Source organism: Panthera pardus, unplaced genomic scaffold, assembly GCF_024362965.1.
Source record: "Panthera pardus isolate Hobbes unplaced genomic scaffold, ASM2436296v1 HiC_scaffold_3, whole genome shotgun sequence".
In the NCBI taxonomy this organism is placed as follows: Eukaryota; Metazoa; Chordata; class Mammalia; order Carnivora; family Felidae; genus Panthera; species Panthera pardus.
Genome location: NW_026526876.1, coordinates 23107168 through 23126529, shown reverse-complemented (window position 1 = coordinate 23126529; position 19362 = coordinate 23107168). Strand labels below are relative to the sequence as shown.

At 41.9% G+C, this 19362-nt stretch overlaps 1 protein-coding gene and 1 long non-coding RNA gene across 7 annotated transcripts in view; one reads left to right on the top strand and one right to left on the bottom strand.

Annotated features, from left to right (window-relative positions):
* The window catches only part of KCNJ16 (potassium inwardly rectifying channel subfamily J member 16), an 87895-nt gene extending 71591 nt beyond the window's left edge, over nt 1-16304 (top strand). For 3 of the 6 annotated variants that reach the window (XM_019466403.2, XM_053893402.1, XM_019466402.2), the window contains exons 2-3: nt 11718-11859; nt 12579-16304. In XM_019466403.2, the coding sequence (XP_019321948.2) occupies nt 12667-13926 (1260 nt within the window). In that variant the 5' untranslated portion in view covers nt 11718-11859; nt 12579-12666 and the 3' untranslated portion in view covers nt 13927-16304. The remainder of the gene's footprint in view (nt 1-11717; nt 11860-12578) is intronic. The other 3 variants (XM_053893403.1, XM_019466404.2, XM_019466400.2) reach the window with 1 other exon arrangement.
* Nucleotides 1-19362, bottom strand: part of LOC109277025 (uncharacterized) — a 125426-nt gene that overhangs the window by 82340 nt on the left and 23724 nt on the right. The window lies entirely within an intron of this gene.

Here is a 19362-nt window from a genome sequence, read left to right as displayed (position 1 = left end):
TGTCTTGTCTCCCTAAAGGTGATGTCGAGACAATTGGGTGCTAGAAGGCAACTTTCAAACAAGCCTGGGAAATTGCCAATCTAATAGTAATTTATCATTCAAAAAATGGCAGTCTCTCTCTCTCTCTCTCTCTCTCCTCTAGATCTATACTTGATTGAACTATAGTCATAGCTACAAGCATTGCAATTAAATATTTATTAAGTACCAGCCCCGTGAAAGGAGATTTGGGAACACAGCTTCATTTAATCTTCATAGAAGTCCTATGATTTGCATTTTTCAGATGGGTATATCGTGGCTTGACGAGGTCGAGTCATTTATGCACAAATGCACAGTGTCACTAATGATCAAGCAGACATCTGAACTCAGTCTCAGGCCTGTCAAAACCCAGTGTCTCAATTCTTGAAAGGTGGTAGATCTCTATCTTGAGGATGTAGAAGGATCAAGTGGTGATGGGGAGGGGGGAGGGAAGGGAGTCCAAATGATTGGGGTGAAGCCCAAGGCTCTGAAGGTGTAAGGTGCTCCCCCAGGTCTGTGCAAGCTGGGTGGTGGTAGATTACACTTGCAGAAAGACTCTGTGTTGTACTGCTGGCCGACGTGTCTTAATGAGGTTTTGGAGTTCATGAAAATGAATTCTTAAGCACCGGCCAGGGCTGTCTAGTTAGGCAAATCTACATCATAAATGCCTAACTGCCCTTCTCAAATTCATCCATTTCCAAGGACCGTTTCCTTGGGTCTTAAAATCTAACAACATAGGCCTTAAAGTAGTAAAGTTGCAAAATAGCACAACTTTTAACATTTTCTTTCCAAAGTTATTGAAAATATTAAGATAAAAGAGAGATGCCTAAAACAGACTTTGGTATCCCAAGCCAAGAAATGAAGGTATTAACGGTTTAATATGTTTTGGAATGGGGAAGGGAGAAAAGGGGGCACTGAGAGGGAGGATTGTATTTGATGCCTGTTTAATTTTACCTCTGCTTTATGTATCCCTGATTTGTTACCAACTGCTTTCATGATTTCTGCAATCAGTCTCCAGTGGCCAAATCTGACCCGACTCCCCCTCCATCCCCCCTCCTTGTTTTAAATGAGATCTGGTTTTACTTAGATGAATTAAATGTCACTATATTTGTTTCTGTGAATTGTTCCAGCAAAAATTACAGCATCAATGTCTGACTTTAAACGTCTGTAGGACTGTCTGCCTCCCTGGGCTATTTATAGCTGCCTTTTAAAGGCCCTAATAAATGCTTTTAGATTGCTATTGGTTTGCTTTCCCTTTGTGAAGCCTCAGAATTGATACACTTCAAACTACCAACTGAAAATACCTATCTCTCTTTTCTTTTTCTTTTTCTTTCTTTTTTTTTTTTTTTTTTGGTTAAAGTAATGTGTGTTCCCTGTAAAATGTAAATAAGCAAATAGAAGAAACAGGAGGAGAAAAAATAATCATACCAAACAGAGAGGGCCACAATTAACATTTTGTTGCATATCATACTGTCTGTTCTCTGTTTTAAATATATTTAAATATATGTGTGTGTGTGTGTGTGTGTGTGTGTGTATACACACACACACACACACACACACACACACACACACATATATATATAATACTATCATACAAGCTGTTTTACAGCCCTGGATTTTTTTTTAAGCCCTGTTTTATTTTTTCTACCAGACAATATGTTTCACATTTTTTTCTCTCGTTCTCTTCCATCGCTTTTAATGGGCACATTAAAAGTAACGAGTAATGTTATGATTGTACCATTACCTATGAAACAATCCCACATTTATTAGATGGTGAGACCCTGGCCAAAATTTGCTACTACAAATAGTTGTACAAATTAGCCATGTCTCTATGCTCACCCATGATCATTTCTTTAGGATAAATTGCTACAGATGGAGTTGCCGGATCAGTGGCTGCATGAAATTCGTAGACTATTGTCGCATCTGCCAAATTACCTCCAGAAATAGTTCAAATTAAATATATAATATATATTATATTTGAGCATATCTTTAAAATGACAGTATAATAACAGGCATCCGTGTAAGGGGAACCACATTTCTAATAATTCGATCATGGCTTTAACAAATTTTATTAAACACTTTTTAGTGCCAAGCTTGATTTCTTTCTTTTTTTTTTTTTTCCCCCGACTCCAGAGTTCCAGAGTTCTGCAGCATAGCTGCGGGCATTATCATACTGAAATCCACAGTTCTAGGGAAGCTGCTAACCTAAATAAACAGTGTGATTTTTTTTTAAAAAAACTATGTGTGAACTGGCAGCTAGGACAGGGGAGAGGCCAGGTAAGTGGAAGGAACTGAGAGCTGATGTTTGCAGAATTACCAGCGCTGATGGTCTACACTTCTAAGAATGCTGATTCTTTTACTAGAACTAAAATCTCCTTAAGGATAGTATATTGTTCAATTAGTTATTAGTTCATTCCTTCGATGTATAATTGGTGAATACCTGCATGCCACATGTTACCCTAGCTGCTGGGGATACAGGGGCAAAGAAGACAAGAGGATCTTTTTTTCATGGAGCTTACAGTCTATTCCATGGGGCACTCCAGCCAACAAGCATGTAATCCATCACTGGTGGCGAGTGTTTTGACGTGAAAATCATGCTAACAACACAAAAAAGAATGATGTGGGGGAGGATTTTAGTTCACATCCTCATCAGATACGGCCCCTCTGAAAAGGTGACATTAAAGATGAGACTTCAGTGATGATAAATAAGACGTCACACAGGCAGAAAAGGAGGTACAAAGGCCCTGAGGCAGAGCATCCTTGGGTGTTAGAGTGGAACTTGGCAGACTTTTTCTGTAACGAGTCAGATAATAAAAATATTGGCTCCGTGAATCATGTGTGTCTGTTGCAGCTACTCAAGTCAGCAGTGGTAGCATGACACTAAGTAGCTGTAGACCATTTTACAAACAATGGTCTGAATGTGTTCCAATAAAATTTTATGAAAGCGAGAGGTGAGCCCGATTTGGCCCTTAGGCTATAACTTGTGGACCTTTGTGTCAGTGAAAGAGGGAGACACGGTGATGTTAGGGAGTGAACAGTGGGAAGGAGAATGGTAGGAAGTAATTTCAAGAGGTGGGCAGAGTCAGAGGTATATGCTGTGTATATAACACAGATTGTGCAAACTACTCTAATTGCAATGGGAAGGGTGGAAAGGTGCTGGAGGGTTTTAAGCAGGGGAGTGACATGTTTTGATTTTATTTTCAAAAAGAGTAGATTAAAGTGCAAAGGCAGGCAAAGAAGATCTCTTAGTGGTCCACTGAAGATATGGTGGTTTGGACTACCAGGAGATCTGATTAGATTTAAGATCTACTTTGTTCTTTCTTTAAGTTTATTTATTTATTTTGAGAGAGAGAGAGGGAGAATGTGCAAGAGAGAGTGGGAGAGGGGAAGAAGAACTTTACTGAAGAAAGTAAGAGAGAGAGAGAGTGGGAGAGAGAGAGAGTGGGAGAGTGGGAGAGCATGTGCAAAGAGAGACACGGAGAGAGAGAATCTCAAGCAGGCCCTGTACTGTCAGCATGGGGCCCGACACTGAACTCAACCCCATGACCTTAAGATCATGACCTGAGCCGAAATCAAGAGTCAGTTACTTAACTGACTGAGCCACACAGGCACCCCAAGATCTATTTTGGAGGCGAGCCCATAGGACTTGCTGCTGGTTTATGTGATAGGAGTAAGGGAGACTGATTAGACCATACTCTTGCCTCTTTGTATGAAAAGAGAAAACCTGATATGAGCCAAAGCAAGAAGCAAGGCAAAATGGGCATCTTACCTGAGGGACCGTCTCACTACGAGTTGCGACTTGTACCCTTCTGTAGAGAAACTTAGACGCGCCACCTCACGGCTGGCTTCTTGACTCCCTGACGTTGCCTCAAATAATAGGGTCCAGTACCCTTGTATCAATCACTTCCTCAAGAGTCAAAGACTTGTTTGTGAAGTTCTGATTGGTCCCTCCAGGGTCATGTGACTCTGCTCCAGGCGCTGGTAAAGAAACACTGTGGTGATAAGTGGCTTCTGCCACTTCCACTGGCAGCGTCCTAATCCTGACCACCGTCACCTCTTACTTGATCATTGAAATACTTTCCTGGTTCACTCCCCATGCCTGCTTTTAAATTTCTCCAGCCAATTTTCCATTGGACAGCCAGAGTGGTCTTTTTTTTTTTTTTTTTTAATTTTTTTTTTTTTAACATTTATTTATTTTTGAGACAGAGAGAGACAGAGCATGAACGTGGGAGGGGCAGAGAGAGAGGGAGACACAAAATCCGAAGCAGGCTCCAGGCTCTGAGCCATCAGCCCAGAGCCCGACGCGGGACGCATGGACCATGAGATCGTGACCTGAGCTGAAGTCGGGCGCTTAACCGACTGAGCCACCCAGGCGCCCCAGAGTGGTCTTTTTAAAAATAGAAACCTTGTTATGCTGTACTGTTAGTTAAGATACTTCAATCACTTTCATTTCCAGCTTCAGCTCCCTCTCTCCTTGATTTCAGTTCTTTGGAAAGCATGCCCTGTGCGTCCTTGAGTCACAGACTCTTTGCAAATGCTGTTCCTCTGCCCGGAAAACTCTTTTTCTCCTTCTTCTTATTTAGTCGTATTCATTTTTTCATATTGTAGTTCAGATATCCATCTATCCCAGAGTAGAAAAAGACCCAGTATTGTAAGCTATTATAAGAAACAGAGGAGAAATAGGCATTCAAATTAAGGGGTAAACAGAGACTACAAATAAAGACAGCTTCCAAGATGCTAACCATTGTGATCTTTTACATTACGCCATTTTTTCCTTATGAAAAGCGTTTTGAGAGTCACCGATTGTCCCTATGTTTCAAATAAAGAAAAGGAAGCTGAAAGATATCTGTAAGATGCTGGTATCATGCAGCTGAGATGTGGAACCATGATCAGAATCTAAGTCTTTGATCCCCATGCTCTTGTCCTTTAACAGAGCTACTGCAGGACCATAATATGGAGCTTCGACTGGATCCATGGTAGCAGGAGAAGGAGTATTTGATTTACATTTTAGGTGAGAACTATCACTCTGGATAAAGGTGGCAAGAGATGAGTTAGAAGGCTGTTATGTAGACCTGGTAAAACCAGGTTTTTACCCGATCAGGAAAGCCTGACTTTAGCGATAAAATGCAGATGCGTTCCTGTAATGATAGGTTCTTCTGAGAACCGGTTCTTAAAATTAGCTTAGAGCAAAGGGTGCAGCAGCCAGATTACACCTGTAAATAGCGAAAGCCTTAACGACTAGATAGTGACTGTGTCTCAAACAAACAAAATACAACAGAGAACGAGGCCTGAGTCGAGAACTTTCTTACTGAAGGCCACAGGCAGGAGAAGTGAAGAGCACATTCTCACTTGGATGCCAAGTGGGCACCAAACACTCTCTGATCGCCCGGGTTAAACTGCGCCCTCTCTCCTTGCTGCGGGCCATTCTCTCTGAGTTAGTGCTTCCTTTTGCCAATCCTCAAATGCGCCTTCCGCGTAAGTGGGACTCTCGCTAATTCCTAAAAGTGGGTGGGTCTGGCACACAGTAGGAGTGTAATTGAAAAAAAAATGAATAAAAGACAAGACAAGAATGAAAACAATCAGCAACAAATTCCCATTGGAGACCTTTAGACGCCACTGGGGAACCTGACACATGAAGGTTGGACTGCATTCTCTTAAAGGGACGTAAGATCTCATGACATCCAGCTTCTGCAGCTCAAAGGAGCACCCTTCTGAGCAACCCAGGCTGGCGTCCAACCAAGACAGGGATGGGCTGATTATCATGATAAGAACAAGAGAAACCTTCAGAACTATTTTAGTAAAACATGCCCATACCTTTTAAGACAAAAAATCCACATGATAACTACCTAATGGATTTCTTTAATCTGTTGACTTTGCTAAGCTTGTCAGTCTTGTTTCCTTTAGCTTGGTTGCTCAGAGGGAATAGCAGCACGATTTTTTTTTTTTTTTAAGCAATGCATTTTTATCATTGAGTTGAAAGTATGTGCATGCATGTATATGGAAGTGTGTATGTGTGTTGTGGGGTAGGGGTATGTGTGCGTGCACCTGTGTTGAGGACAAGGAGTAGGGGATTTCCCATTTGGTGACAGTTGTGAAAAGGAAAGGAATACGATCCAGTCGCTGGCGCTTTGGGCAGCTAGAAAGATGGGAGAATTGGCCCCTGTAGCTCAGTAGTAGGAAACAGTGGTGCCACCCCTGAATTTAAAATAGAAGTATCTGCTGGGAGCCACATTGTCAACCCTTCGGTCAGGCAAGTGGAAAGCTCCTTGATAGGGTTCAAGCAGATGTTCTGATATTTTACTGAGAGGGAAACTGAGTCTTCACAAGATTCACATTCAAACAATAATTATTTAGTAATTACCATGAGGTTGGCACAGTGAAATATGGCTTCCCATTCACTATCTCGATCAAACTCACAATAACTCAGTCACATAGGTGTTCTTATCCCCGTATCATGCACGAGGGCACTGAGGTTCTGAGAAAAGTTACTTTCATGAACCACTCCAGATACTGGGGACAGACCTGGAATTGGAAGTCTGTCTCTCAATTCAGGATTTCTCTACAAGACCAAAAAACATTGTATTTCAGACTATTGCTTATTAAGATCATTCATTTTTAAGGCAAAATAATTTGGAATTATAATTTTTCTTTTTAATTTTTTTTTAAAGTTTATTTTTGTTTAATTTTTTTAACGTTTATTCATTTTTTGATAGAGACAGAGACTGAGTGGGGGAGGGGCAAAGAGAGGGGGAGACACAGAATGTGAAGCAGGCTCCAGGCTCTGAGCTGTCAGTACAGAGTCTGATGCGGGGCTCGAACTCACGGACCATGAGATCATGACCTGAGCTGAAGTCAGACGCTCAACCGACTGAGCCATCCAGGAGCCCCTAAAATTTATTTATTTATTTTGAGAGAGGGAGAGAACATGTGTGGGGGAGGGACACAGAGAGAGGGAAAGAGAGAGAGAGAGAGAGAGAGAGAGAGAGAGAGAGAGAGAGAGAGAATCCCAAGTAGGCTCCTCATTGTCAACTTGGAACCTGACATGGGGCTCAAACTCACAAACGGCAAGATCATGACCTGAGCCGAAACCGAGAGTCGGATGCCTAACCAACTGAGCTACCAAGGCAGCCCTGCAGTTATAATTCTTACTGCTTTTGTATGATCTTGACATCCAGAAAATGGGGAAACATAATTCCAGACTTCCCTACTTCTTTACAAAACAGAGCATCATTTTTGGATATGGCAGATTTATGATTAGGTTGTAGATATTACATAAGAAAAAAATGGGCTAGAAAGAGGCCATCCAGATAAAGTTACCAGCAATGTTGTAACACCTGGTTTCTGTTTCTCCCTCCCAGCTCCAGGATTCAGTCCGGTTGTTTGCTCGTAGCATAGCAGAACCCCCTTTCTTGTCTTAAACTGGCACAAGACTTTCTTAAATTGATTCAGGAGAGATTGTAGAGTTCTATCAGGAAAGAGGTAAAGTCTTTCATCACTGAGAAGTTAGACGGCAGAAGTTTGAACAGAGGGGTTAAAGGCTGGAGCTCAATCCGAGACCTGCTCTGGGGATGATAGCAGCTGAGGAGAAACAGGAGAAGGCCATGGAATGTCAACAAAGGAGAAACTGTTTGAAATTTGGGAGACAGGGAGTATTTGGAGAAGTCTGGGCAGTATCTAGTGGGTTCTGGGCGAAGCAGGTGTTCAATGGCTGAATGAAGAGCTCCACCTAATTGTGTCTGAATGTCTTTGGAGGATTCCAGGCAAGACCAGGCTCTAGCATAATTCCAAGGCAATACATTGTGGAATAGGTTTTGAGCAAAATAACCTAACTGGTTTGGGTTCTGTCCTATCCCATGAACTCCGTCCTTCTTTCCTCCTCAGCGGCCAGGGCCCACCCACAAGTGCCTTCTGACCACAGGTTCTTGCTCTGGCCCCCTTCACACGCCACAGAGCTGCCCTCAAGCCAGTCTCTAAAGACAATGACCTGCACACAGAATCTAGGCCACCCTTTCTACTCTCTGCCTCATCAGCTCTCATGTGTCCACTAAAATTTATCTCATCTAATAGTCGCCAGGAAAGTAACTTGATTACCGATGACCTCGCGTAAATGGTGTACGTGCTCCAGAAGTTACTTGTGAATATCAAAGGCCAGGGGCATTAATAATTGAATTTCGCCAGAGATATTTAGAACATTCTCTGTGGCGTATCTCAAATTATACAATGACAATTCATGTCACTATTAAAATATTTTTATTAAGTAGATGCTAAAGGTAAGATTGAATTTTACTTTATTTTTTTAATTAATTAATTTTTTTTGCTTATTTTTGAGAGAGACAGAGCATGAGTGGGGGAGGGGCAGAGAGAGAGAGGGAGACACAGAATCTGAAGCTGGCTCTAGGCTCTGAGCTATCAGCACAGAGCCCGACGCGGGGCTCAAACCCACAAACAGTGAGATCACGACCTGAGCCGAAGGTGGATGCTTAACCAACTGAGCCACCCAGGAGCCCCTTTAATTTACTTTTCTAATGTTTATTTATTTTTGAGAAAGAGGGAGATAGAGCATGAGTGGGGGAGGGGCAGAGAGCGAGGGAGACACAGAATCCCAAGCAGGCTCTAGGCATCAAGCTGTCAGCACAGAGCCTGACACGGGGCTTGAACTCCCAAGCTGTGAGATCACGACCTGAGCTGAAGTCAGACGCTGAACTGACTGAGCCACCCAGGCGTCCCTGAATTTTATTTTCAAAGTGACATGGGATTAGAAAGTTTTAACCATTTTGTTGCATCGTCACCATGCTGAGGAAAAGTTTAAGTGTGAAGAACTATCAATGAGAGCAGTCTGCTTGGTAGATTGCTGAATTTGAGAGACTGGCAAAATGGCAGAGGGATCCCTTCACAATGGGTGCATCTGACTGAGGTCCTTCTGCGTATCAAGAAATGGGGTCAGATAGGGAGGATGCTCACTTGTGCTGTTGCAAATACTCCCTGTCATGTGGATAGCCCATTTGAAATTTGCTAAATCAGTAATGGTTTCTCCCCGAATTCGTATAAAGATCTAGAATACTAAGGGCTAAAAGCAGATCCCCCTCATCAAAGTAAATTACAAAGCTTTTTTTTTTTTTTTTTTTTTTATGTCTGAACGTAACACAATGAATGGGGTTTGAAAACAGTCGCTGTCAGGATCGGGTCTGCTGACCCCTCGAACTTTCTCTGGGTCGTCTCTGTGGTGTGGAGAAAATTGTAATGACTTCGACAGCATTCTCAGGAAACAGCCCAGCATCCTGACCTGCCTTGCCCCTTAACTCTAGCTGCTCCTATAGGAGAACTCCGTGCACGACAAAGAAATTGCAGTCTTTTTTTTTTTTCCTGCCTTTGTCATTAGTCACCTGGCAAATAATTTGAAACTGGCACCGAAGGGGGACCCCAGATTCAGCACTTCCTTCTGAACTTTGTATTCCACAATTTTGTCATTACAGTGCTCAAATTCCCATTTTTAATAAAAAATGGAATTTCACATCCAGTGATACAGTCACCATTGGTTGCTAGAGGGCAAGAACATGCAAAAAGACATACAGAAATAGGTACATCGCAAATGATTTTTCGTGACGGAATGGAAGGTGATGAGATGATTATGAATGCATGGAGGCATTTTCAAAGCTGGGTTTTCATCCTAAGAAACGTGCATGTTACACATAGAATGTCCAGCCAACCCACAAGTCTTAGCCTCTATTATTTAATGGTAAAAAATTGGGAAAGTGCTCAAATTAACACAACATATGAGACAAGAGATTAATAAACATTTTTGTCAAGTCATTTTGACGAAAGGTCATCCATAAAATTCTTTGCCATTGGGTAATCTGAGAAATGGTTAAGACTCATTAAACTAGTTTATTTATAATCTGGCATTTAGTGTAAAAGACCATCTCTTTTAGAAAATGTATCATGCACATGGTTGGCCAGTCAACGAATCAAATGCAGGCATCTAAACAGAATCTGAAGGCTTTTCTCTGGATAAGTTGGAATAAATGATCAATTCAACATGGTGGGCCATGGCAGGGGCACAGGGCACGGTGGGTTTAGGGCAGAACTCTCACAGCTGTAACTTGTCTCCCTGAAACGATTCCATTATTTAGAAATAAATTTTGCACATCATCAAATTTGCTCCCTTACAGCTTGTATTAATTGAAAATTCATTCACCAATTAGCATGCTGTTGAAGGTGTTTTTAAAATAGCTTGTTTGTAACAGTCGTTGGCACTGCTGGAATTCAAACTGCATGCCATTTCAAATAAAAACCTTTTCTTTTTTTTCTCTTGGCAGTAGAAAAGAGCAGAGTCACACAGTAGCTCTTGATTTATGAACTGCGTTTTCTTATTCTCAGACTTCCACAGGGTGTGCGGTTCCCTTTCAAAGGAGCTGGGTTGGGGGCCTTTAACAAGGAAGCGATTCTATCTCCAAATCGACTTTTTAATTTCCAATCATACGTGCCTTTGATTAGAATTGGTCCCATTCTCATGCCTCCGGTGATCAGCTGAGAGAATGGAGACGGAGGAACCTTCGGCAGCTTTCTTCTGTTAGGAAAGTGTCACTCAGTTAACAAATCACACAGGAACCTAGGTATGTGTTGTGAACAAAATTTGTGGAAATATTTTATGTTCAACATTCCGGTAAGCATTTTGTCAGCCCTGGGTCACATCCTGAGATTAGGCAATCATCTCTCCAAAAACCCGATTGGGGATAAAGGAGGGGATATTATGACTCAAAACATATCTGGAGGACAAGTGGGCAGAAGGCTCAGGCTGGGGGCATGGGGATGGACGGAGAGAAATGTGTACATGCTTTACAGGATGTTTTGGCTGAAAACAGAGTTCATCCTCACAGTGGTCCCCGAAACAAAGTGTTTATTGTCCAGTGGGCCTGATCCCTGGAGAAGAAGAAAAATGATTCCTATTGACTGGAAGGAAGTTAACTCTTTGCTCCCTTTTGCAGGGAAGGTGTTGGATAAGTAGCTAGTGATTAATTTCCTTCATTGGTTTCACGGGGAGGGGTCTCGATGTCCGCAATAGTGTTTACTCTCACTGCATTTTCTATACAGCAGTGGCTGGATTCTCTAGTGGGAATCTTTTCTCCCCCTTATCCTCCCTGCCCCCAACTGGCACAGGCAGATTATGGGGAAAGCATATTCTAATAATTAATACACCATTAAATTGGGCTGCAGTGACTTTTTTTTTTTTCTGGCATAGAAGTAGCTAAAGGCCATTTAACACTGAAGTTTTAAAACTTACTTTCAGACTTGAGCTGGGAAAACCACTGGCCTATTCCACGGATGCTAAAAGCGATAAGAACTGTATGTTCTACCCTGATCTTTTAAAGATTGAATTGGGAGGGGGAAAAATGATTTTGCTTACAGATGGCTGTGAAAACATCAGAAATACATGTCAGAGCTGGAGAGAAGGGTCCAATTGTAGTAAGCTCCCTTTAAGAGGGAAACAAGATTAGAACTTTGGCAAATTTTTGGCTTCTTTTGAGAGGGAAAGAGAAGAGATTGCAGTGTCCAAAAAAAGAAGAGGAAAAAAAAAAAAAGGATGGATGTCATGAGACAAAAGCAGAAGCAATTTTATACCTTATTGAAAGCTTACCTGGGCGTGGTTTTAACTCCTCTGGGGTTAAGAAATTTTTTTTTTTTTCCTCCTCTTAAAACTAAAGGGGTTAGGGGAAAGGACTTGAATCTGAAATAGCATCCCTGTCAGTTCTGTTCTGTCCTGGGAAGTATACAAGGAAGCAAAACCTCCGTGGAAGAGAAGGGAGGCAGCAGTCGCTGGAGGTGAAAGTCTGCAGCAACGAGTATGTAAGTTACACGTTAGCATGAAGGTGGTGATGCTTCATTGCGTCCTTTTTAGAAAACCCATCTGGGGGTGCCTGAGTGGCTCAGTCGATTAAGCGTCTGACTTAGGCTCAGGCCATGATCTCACACTTTCTGAGCTGGAGCCTGAACTGGGCTCTCTGCTCTCAGGGCAAAGCCTGCTTCAGATCCTGTCTCCCTTCTCTGCCCCTCCCCTGCCTTGCGTGCCCTCTCTCTCCTTCTGTTTTAAAAATAAATAAAAACATTAAGAAAAAGGAAGAAGAAAAACCATCTGACTTAAACAGAAGGCTGTTAAGGCTGCTATTCAAATATGTGAATTGTGTTTTGCCTTTTTACATTATAGATGGCTTTGTTTTCTAAGTGCCCTCATGTCAGAAGAGCGAAAAAAAAAAAAAAAAACAACCCAAGACTTTTGTTTATATCAGGTCAGAAAAGGTAGTGAGTCTTCATTTGGGATAATCATAGTGTTTACCCAAGCCTTGTGCATATATAAAAATGTTATTTTCTCTAATTACATATTTTGTTCCTATAATGACTGAACTGAATTCTAAACTGAAAGGAGTAATCAATACTGAATGTCTCTGCCGTTCAAATGAAGCCTTCACCATTTCAGACGGCATGAAATTGCTTCAAATTTGGCAAATTGCTACAAAGATGGAAATTAAAATCTAAAGCTGAAGTGTATTTAATTTTCTTTTTTGCAGATCTTAACTGAAAACTTAAATCAACAGATAGGAATAGAACTATTACTATTACGAAATCCACCTGGATGCTTGAAGGACATAGGGAAGGATGAGCTATTACGGCAGCAGCTATCCGATTGTAAACGTGGACCCCAAATACCCAGGCTACCCCCCAGAGCACATCGTAGCTGAGAAGAGAAGAGCCAGAAGACGTCTGCTCCACAAAGATGGCAGCTGTAATGTGTACTTCAAGCACATTTTTGGAGAATGGGGGAGCTACGTGGTTGACATTTTCACCACCCTGGTAGATACCAAGTGGCGCCACATGTTTGTGATATTTTCTTTATCCTATATTCTCTCCTGGTTGATATTTGGCTCTATCTTCTGGCTCATTGCCTTTCATCACGGTGATCTGTTAAATGATCCAGACATCACACCTTGTGTTGACAACGTCCATTCCTTCACCGCGGCATTTTTATTCTCCCTGGAAACCCAGACCACCATAGGTTACGGTTACCGCTGTGTCACTGAAGAATGCTCTGTGGCCGTACTCATGGTGATCCTTCAGTCCATCTTGAGCTGCATCATAAATACCTTCATCATTGGAGCCGCCTTAGCCAAAATGGCAACCGCTCGAAAGAGAGCCCAAACCATTCGGTTTAGCTATTTTGCACTCATAGGGATGAGAGACGGGAAACTTTGCCTCATGTGGCGCATTGGTGATTTCCGACCAAACCACGTGGTAGAAGGCACAGTGAGAGCCCAACTTCTCCGCTACACAGAAGACAGCGAAGGGCGGATGACGATGGCCTTTAAAGACCTAAAGTTGGTTAATGATCAGATCATTCTTGTCACACCAGTAACTATTGTTCATGAAATTGACCATGAGAGCCCTCTGTATGCCCTTGACCGAAAAGCAGTGGCCAAAGATAACTTTGAGATTTTGGTGACATTTATCTATACTGGTGATTCCACGGGGACTTCCCACCAATCCAGAAGTTCCTACGTTCCCCGAGAAATTCTCTGGGGCCACAGGTTCAATGACGTCCTGGAAGTTAAGAGAAAGTATTACAAGGTGAACTGCTTACAGTTTGAGGGGAGCGTGGAAGTCTATGCCCCCTTCTGCAGTGCCAAACAACTGGACTGGAAAGACCAGCAGCTCCACAACATGGAAAAAACCCCTCCGGTCCGAGGACCCGGCACGTCAGACACCAAGGTCAGAAGAAGGTCATTTAGCGCGGTTGCCATTGTCAGCAGTTGTGAAAACCCAGAAGAGACCACCACCTCGGCCACGGATGAGTGTAAGGAAGCACCTTATCACAAAGCTGTCTTGACTTTAAATAGAATCTCTGTAGAATCCCAAATGTAGTTCAAATTGTGATCACGAGGGCTCCCACCCAATCATTTTACTCTGTAGCCAGTCACCTCGAGGCGAGTAGTTATACAAGGGCTTTTAAGGGATGTTATAGCTATGTGCCATGGTGATAGGGGATAAGAAGAACATGTTAAATCTGGTGAAAGATCATCTAAACATGACATAGTACCCAATTGTTTAAACTCTTTTTTTTTTGCTAGCAAATTTTGTATTAGGGATGCTATTAAGAGCCTACTTGATTAGTTTAAATTTCATCTCCTTTTATTACACCATATAGTTGTATCTTCAATAGGAGGTATGGTATTCAGTAATGGAGAACAAAGGTAGGGTACTGGAATAAATAAAAATAGGAAGATGGGCAGCCAGCATAAATAACAAATTTTTTACATCGATAGTAGTTTCCCATAAAAGCATCTTGTCATCCAACCAAGGTATGCGAGAAATGCATCCAGTAGATTGTAACGTTAAGATATTTAACTGAAGTCACCTGGCAGGTTTGATGTTTGCCCCTCGTAGTGTCTTGGTATCAGCAGAGAAAGACGCGGTGGCGGTGAGAAATAGACACCTGCCACTTACCCAGGTGATGATCGTTGAGTGCTAGAAGTTGGTTTGTTTTGTTTTGTTTTGTTTTGTTTCTCACTGATAAAGCAGAAGAAGAGTGGACATGATTCAGAGCAGTATTTCTCTCTTAAATGCCTTGGTTGACTGCAACAAAGAAAGGGCTTTATGTAGAAGAGCAGAAATAAGGCAATGAACGATAAGGGGCTTCCTTTGTCCACCTCTCGTCTTCTCTTGGAAGATGGAGCCATTTTTTTTGTGTGTGTGTGTGGCATGGGGGGGTGGGGAGCATAATGGAGGGAGGGCAGGGGAAAGATACTTATGTGTGCCCAGAAGCAGTTAGGTATGCTTCCTGTCTTGGTCACTTTACAAGACATACATGACTTGAATTCTAGATTTTAAGAAACTCTTCCTTTGAACTTGGAACAATCATGTAGATAGAAGATTTTGTGAAATAGAATTAATGTGATGTTTATGCATATTATTAAATGGATAAGCTAAGTGCTATGGAATTTCTTAAATTTTAGGACATGAGATAAATTTGTATGCTCTGTTTCTGTGTTAAAAGATGTTAATCATGGTTACTTTAAGCCCAATCCCTTATGAGTAAAAAGACACTTTAAGCTTTCTGAATCGAACAGTTAAAGGGTGCCTGGGTGGTTCAGTCGGTTGAGCGTCCGACTTCGGCTCAGGTCATGATCTCACAGCTCGCGAGTTCGAGCCCTGCATCAGGCTCTGTGCTGACAGCTCAGAGCCGGCACCCTGCTTCAGATTCTGTGCCTCCCTCTCTCTCTGCCCCAACCCATTCACATTCTGTCTCTGTCTCTCTCAAAAATAAATAAACATTAAAAAAAATTTAAATCAAACAGTTATTAGCTGCATCCAGAGTTATCTGTTTGTTTTCTTTCTTTCTTTCTTTTTTTTACATTGCTGCTGAGCTGACAATAAGTATATGCCCCAGTGTTTCTTTGTTTATTTTATTTAAATATATGTACACACACAGTTTTTGCTTTCTCTGGAAAAGCTCCCTATCCCCCTCTCTCCATTTAAATTAAAGCACACAAGTAAATTGAACTGAATCATATAGTCTGTGCTTACCAATAAAAGTAAAATAGGTAGGTATGTGAAGTGTTTTTCTTTTTTTTCTTCTTCGTTTTTCTTTTTTCCATCCTCCCTTCCTTTTCCTCTTTTTCTTTTGACTATGAGCAATGAAGTTACTTTCTAAATGCACATGTGCAAATCTTTTATTCCTGTTGTTTTATGGATTAAGAGTTTTGCTCAGGTCCCAAGTTGTAAAACTGTCCTGAAGCTTAATATCAGAGATCTAAAGAATGCAATTTTTTTCCTATTTGGCTTCAGAAATGCAAAACCCATTTTTAAAATGACACATGCATTGCAGATTTGGATTTGTAGCCGCGATTACTCAGCTAAATTAGAGTACTATGGTCTACCAAGTAGCAAACAACCAGCACCACGACAAATCCAAATGCCCTTCCCCTGACTTTTTAAGCTCCTTTCACACACATCTAGTTTCACTTCATTTTGCCTTGCTTCCTAGGCTCTGCCTAGCCATGATTCTGGTTTGGTTAGTATCAGAATAGACATGATTCTGGTTTTGTTAGTATCAGAATAGACGTATCAATGAGTACATTCTGCTGTGCTCTGTCTCCACCATTAAGACCTCCTACCCAGAATAAAATGTAAAATACGCATTCACATGTAACATTTGTCCCTAATTTTCTGTTTAGATTTATAACATACTTTGATGCCCCAACGAGTTACTTAATAATAAAGATCTCAAAGTAATGCAAAAATTGTGTGCATATGCCTGTATTTCAGATTAGTACAAACTCTGCCGATGTGGTCAGCGTTGGGTGCAGAGCACCAAAAAAAAAAAAAAAAAAAAAAGGAGATGCTCTCTTACAGAATTAGAACATAGGCAGAACTATAAACATTTTTATGGGTTTTTAACAGCTTGTAGAACAGCTATATCCGAATTAGCAGTTGTGTTTCCGTAAGCTTTGCAAGAAGGCTCCATGCAAAATGGCATTCTAGTTTCAAAAGCTCTGTCCATGATGAGAAGTAGGTCAAATATTCTTTCTTATGGCAGCTATTCTGTCCCTCAAGATGAAAGTATTCAGTGGACTTAATTAGACGGGAAACACACTATGGCGTCAAGGCATTCTCTGCTGTGTGCCCCACCTGTGAACTTGGCCCTTGAAGAGGGAAGGAGATCTGGGAGAGAGAAGGAAATGCTGTTTCATGTACCACCGGCTTATCAAGCACCTTATGCTTTGCACATGTACACTTAGCCCCCACAACAAAACAGTGGGGTGGATATTTTTAATTTCCATAGCATCAAATATCTATCTCATTCTCTGCTTCTTCCTAACTAACCAGTTCCCAAATGGGACAGCAACTTGCCAGACTAAAAAAAAAAAAAAAAAAAAAAAAATTGCAACTATGCTTCCCAGTCTCCCTTGCAGCTAAGGGGTGGCAGGCGGGGGTGTGGGGGTGGGGGGTAATACTTACTTGGCATGGATCTGGCCCAGGAGATGTCAGTAGAGTTCCTTGAATGTGACCTTTAAGAAAGCTCTTTTGCTGGGTCTGAGGTGGCACACGTCCTTTTACTCCCTGCATCAATCCTTCTCCCCTAGACCTCACAGACGCCCCTTAAAGGGACGTCAGGAAAGTAGGAAAGAGGCAGCCCAAGATTGCAGATCTCCGGACTTCTTCTGCATGAGTGGAAATAAATGGTTTCTAACCGAACGGTGAGAGGGAAAACATAGGAGAGTACGCATAAAGGGATCACTTGGGTCCAACTTGTACTTGATGGAGTTCAACTTGAACTCCATCTGATGGAGTCAGTCTCTGTGGAAAGCACATATTTTCTGGGCGTTTGAGGAAATGCCAGTATATTGTAAAACAAACACAAAAGAATTACTTTGGGCCTGGAAAGCCCTCTGAGACACTGACGGCTGAGTGACCTTGATAAGAAGATTGACTAGGACCGCTCTGGGGCCGCCCTTTATCTTCTTCCTTCCCTCCCCCCGGACTTATATCAGTAAGACTTTCACTAGGGCAAGTGACCGAAATCCACAGAGACTCAGGCAAGCAAGCACAAGTACAGCTTGGGGAAAAAAAAGCAAAACTCTGCTAATAACCCTTCTCAGGCTCCTAGTGAGACCAAACTGCATCAACTTATTCAAGTGGACTCTAAATACAGACCAAGGAATCTAGACCCTTACTTTGGATCTTTGTATTTCATGACTTCTGAGTTGGCCAGGATATGTGTCAAGCAGATTCTTTGGGCCACTCTCTGGGCCTAAATAATGAGGCACCAAATTTTATTTTGGCTTAAAATAGTCTATTGGTTCCATTCATTACAAGCTCTGATTCTTCTGCTTGAATGTTCTGGAAGGTATGTGGATAAGCCCCTCTGCTTTCTTTCTTTCTTTTTTTTTTTTTTTAATGTAAGGTAAGCTTCACCTGTGCGTTCCCAGAAACCACCCTACACACCCTTGGTACCCTATAAATCACAGAGCCCTCCCTCAATTCTAAATTTGGTGTGGCCTTTCTTTCCTCTCTCACTTTCATTTTGAAATCAGCAGCGTGACCTATATTCCAGAAAAAAGAACTTGGGGTGCCACATACAGAATATACAAGGAAGGATAATGACACAGACAAGACGGACAGATTAAACCGCAGGGAGGTGTTTGGCAAATTCTCTGCAGAAATTCTCCTGGGCATGAGGCCTTTGAACATGAAAGCTGGTAACTGAGATTCAGTTCAGATAAATCTGTGGGCAGAGAGCAAGCGAGGGCCTCTATTTTCCCGAAGAGGCAAAAATCACGGGTGCCAGGAAACCATCATTGGTCTGCATTGCTTTGGAGCATTTCTTCGGTAAGAAACCACTTAGAACCAAGAGGATTCCCAAGTTCGTCTTGCATGGCTCCTACTTTTCTTAAGCAATTTAACACAATCCTTTTAGGACTTGGGCTGTGAATTTGGCAGAGGGCAAGCAGTATCTATCCTATCATATCACCCTGTGCTGCCCCCTTTCCTCGGGAATGGCGATGCCTGTGGTTTGGGATCTTTTGTGCAGAGACCGAAGGTTTAAGTTGACAAGGCTACACGTTTTGATGTTCAACGGACTCGTAGTTGCTGAGTACCTGGTGGATATTTTTAAATAAACTGAGTTAAATAAACTATTGCCCTCTTGTTGTTTGGTCTCATTGATTTATGCTATTTGATAAATACTGCACAGTGAAAGAATGCTGCATCTAGAGTCTATCTGTCATCCTAAGAAAAAGGAGCTGGACTGAGACTAAGGAGCTTCCAAAAAAAAAAAAAAAAAGGCAACCCGGGCTGCGTAATCACTGAACTCAGGCCCTGGATGCTAACTTTGGAGCCTCTGTAGGCTGCAGAGAAACAGGTTAATCATTTAAAGTTTTCAGCAAGCCCAGTGGATGAAAATCCAAACAGATTAAGTCTTGCTAAATTACATGGCCAAGGAATGCTTTTCCTCTACGCTATCATTTACCACAGGGGCCTATAAAACATCCTTAATCACTATCTAAGTAACTTGAACTTGGGACAGAACAGAGCCCCAAGAGGTTTGACCCTGTGAAAACTTCTTTACAGAAAGTGATCAGAAACTTACAAATTCCACATAAAATACTTGAGTCACATGCACTATGTACTGTGGGTAAAGGCTCTTTGTTTGAATTAGAAACACATGTTATCGATCAATTATTTATTCTGCTACCTGTTGGTTCCATCTGATACCAGTTTGTGTGGGAAAGGGAGGCCAGCTATAGGGGACAGGTTAAGGACACAGCTGCCCGTTGCCAGTTCCACAATCAGCAACTT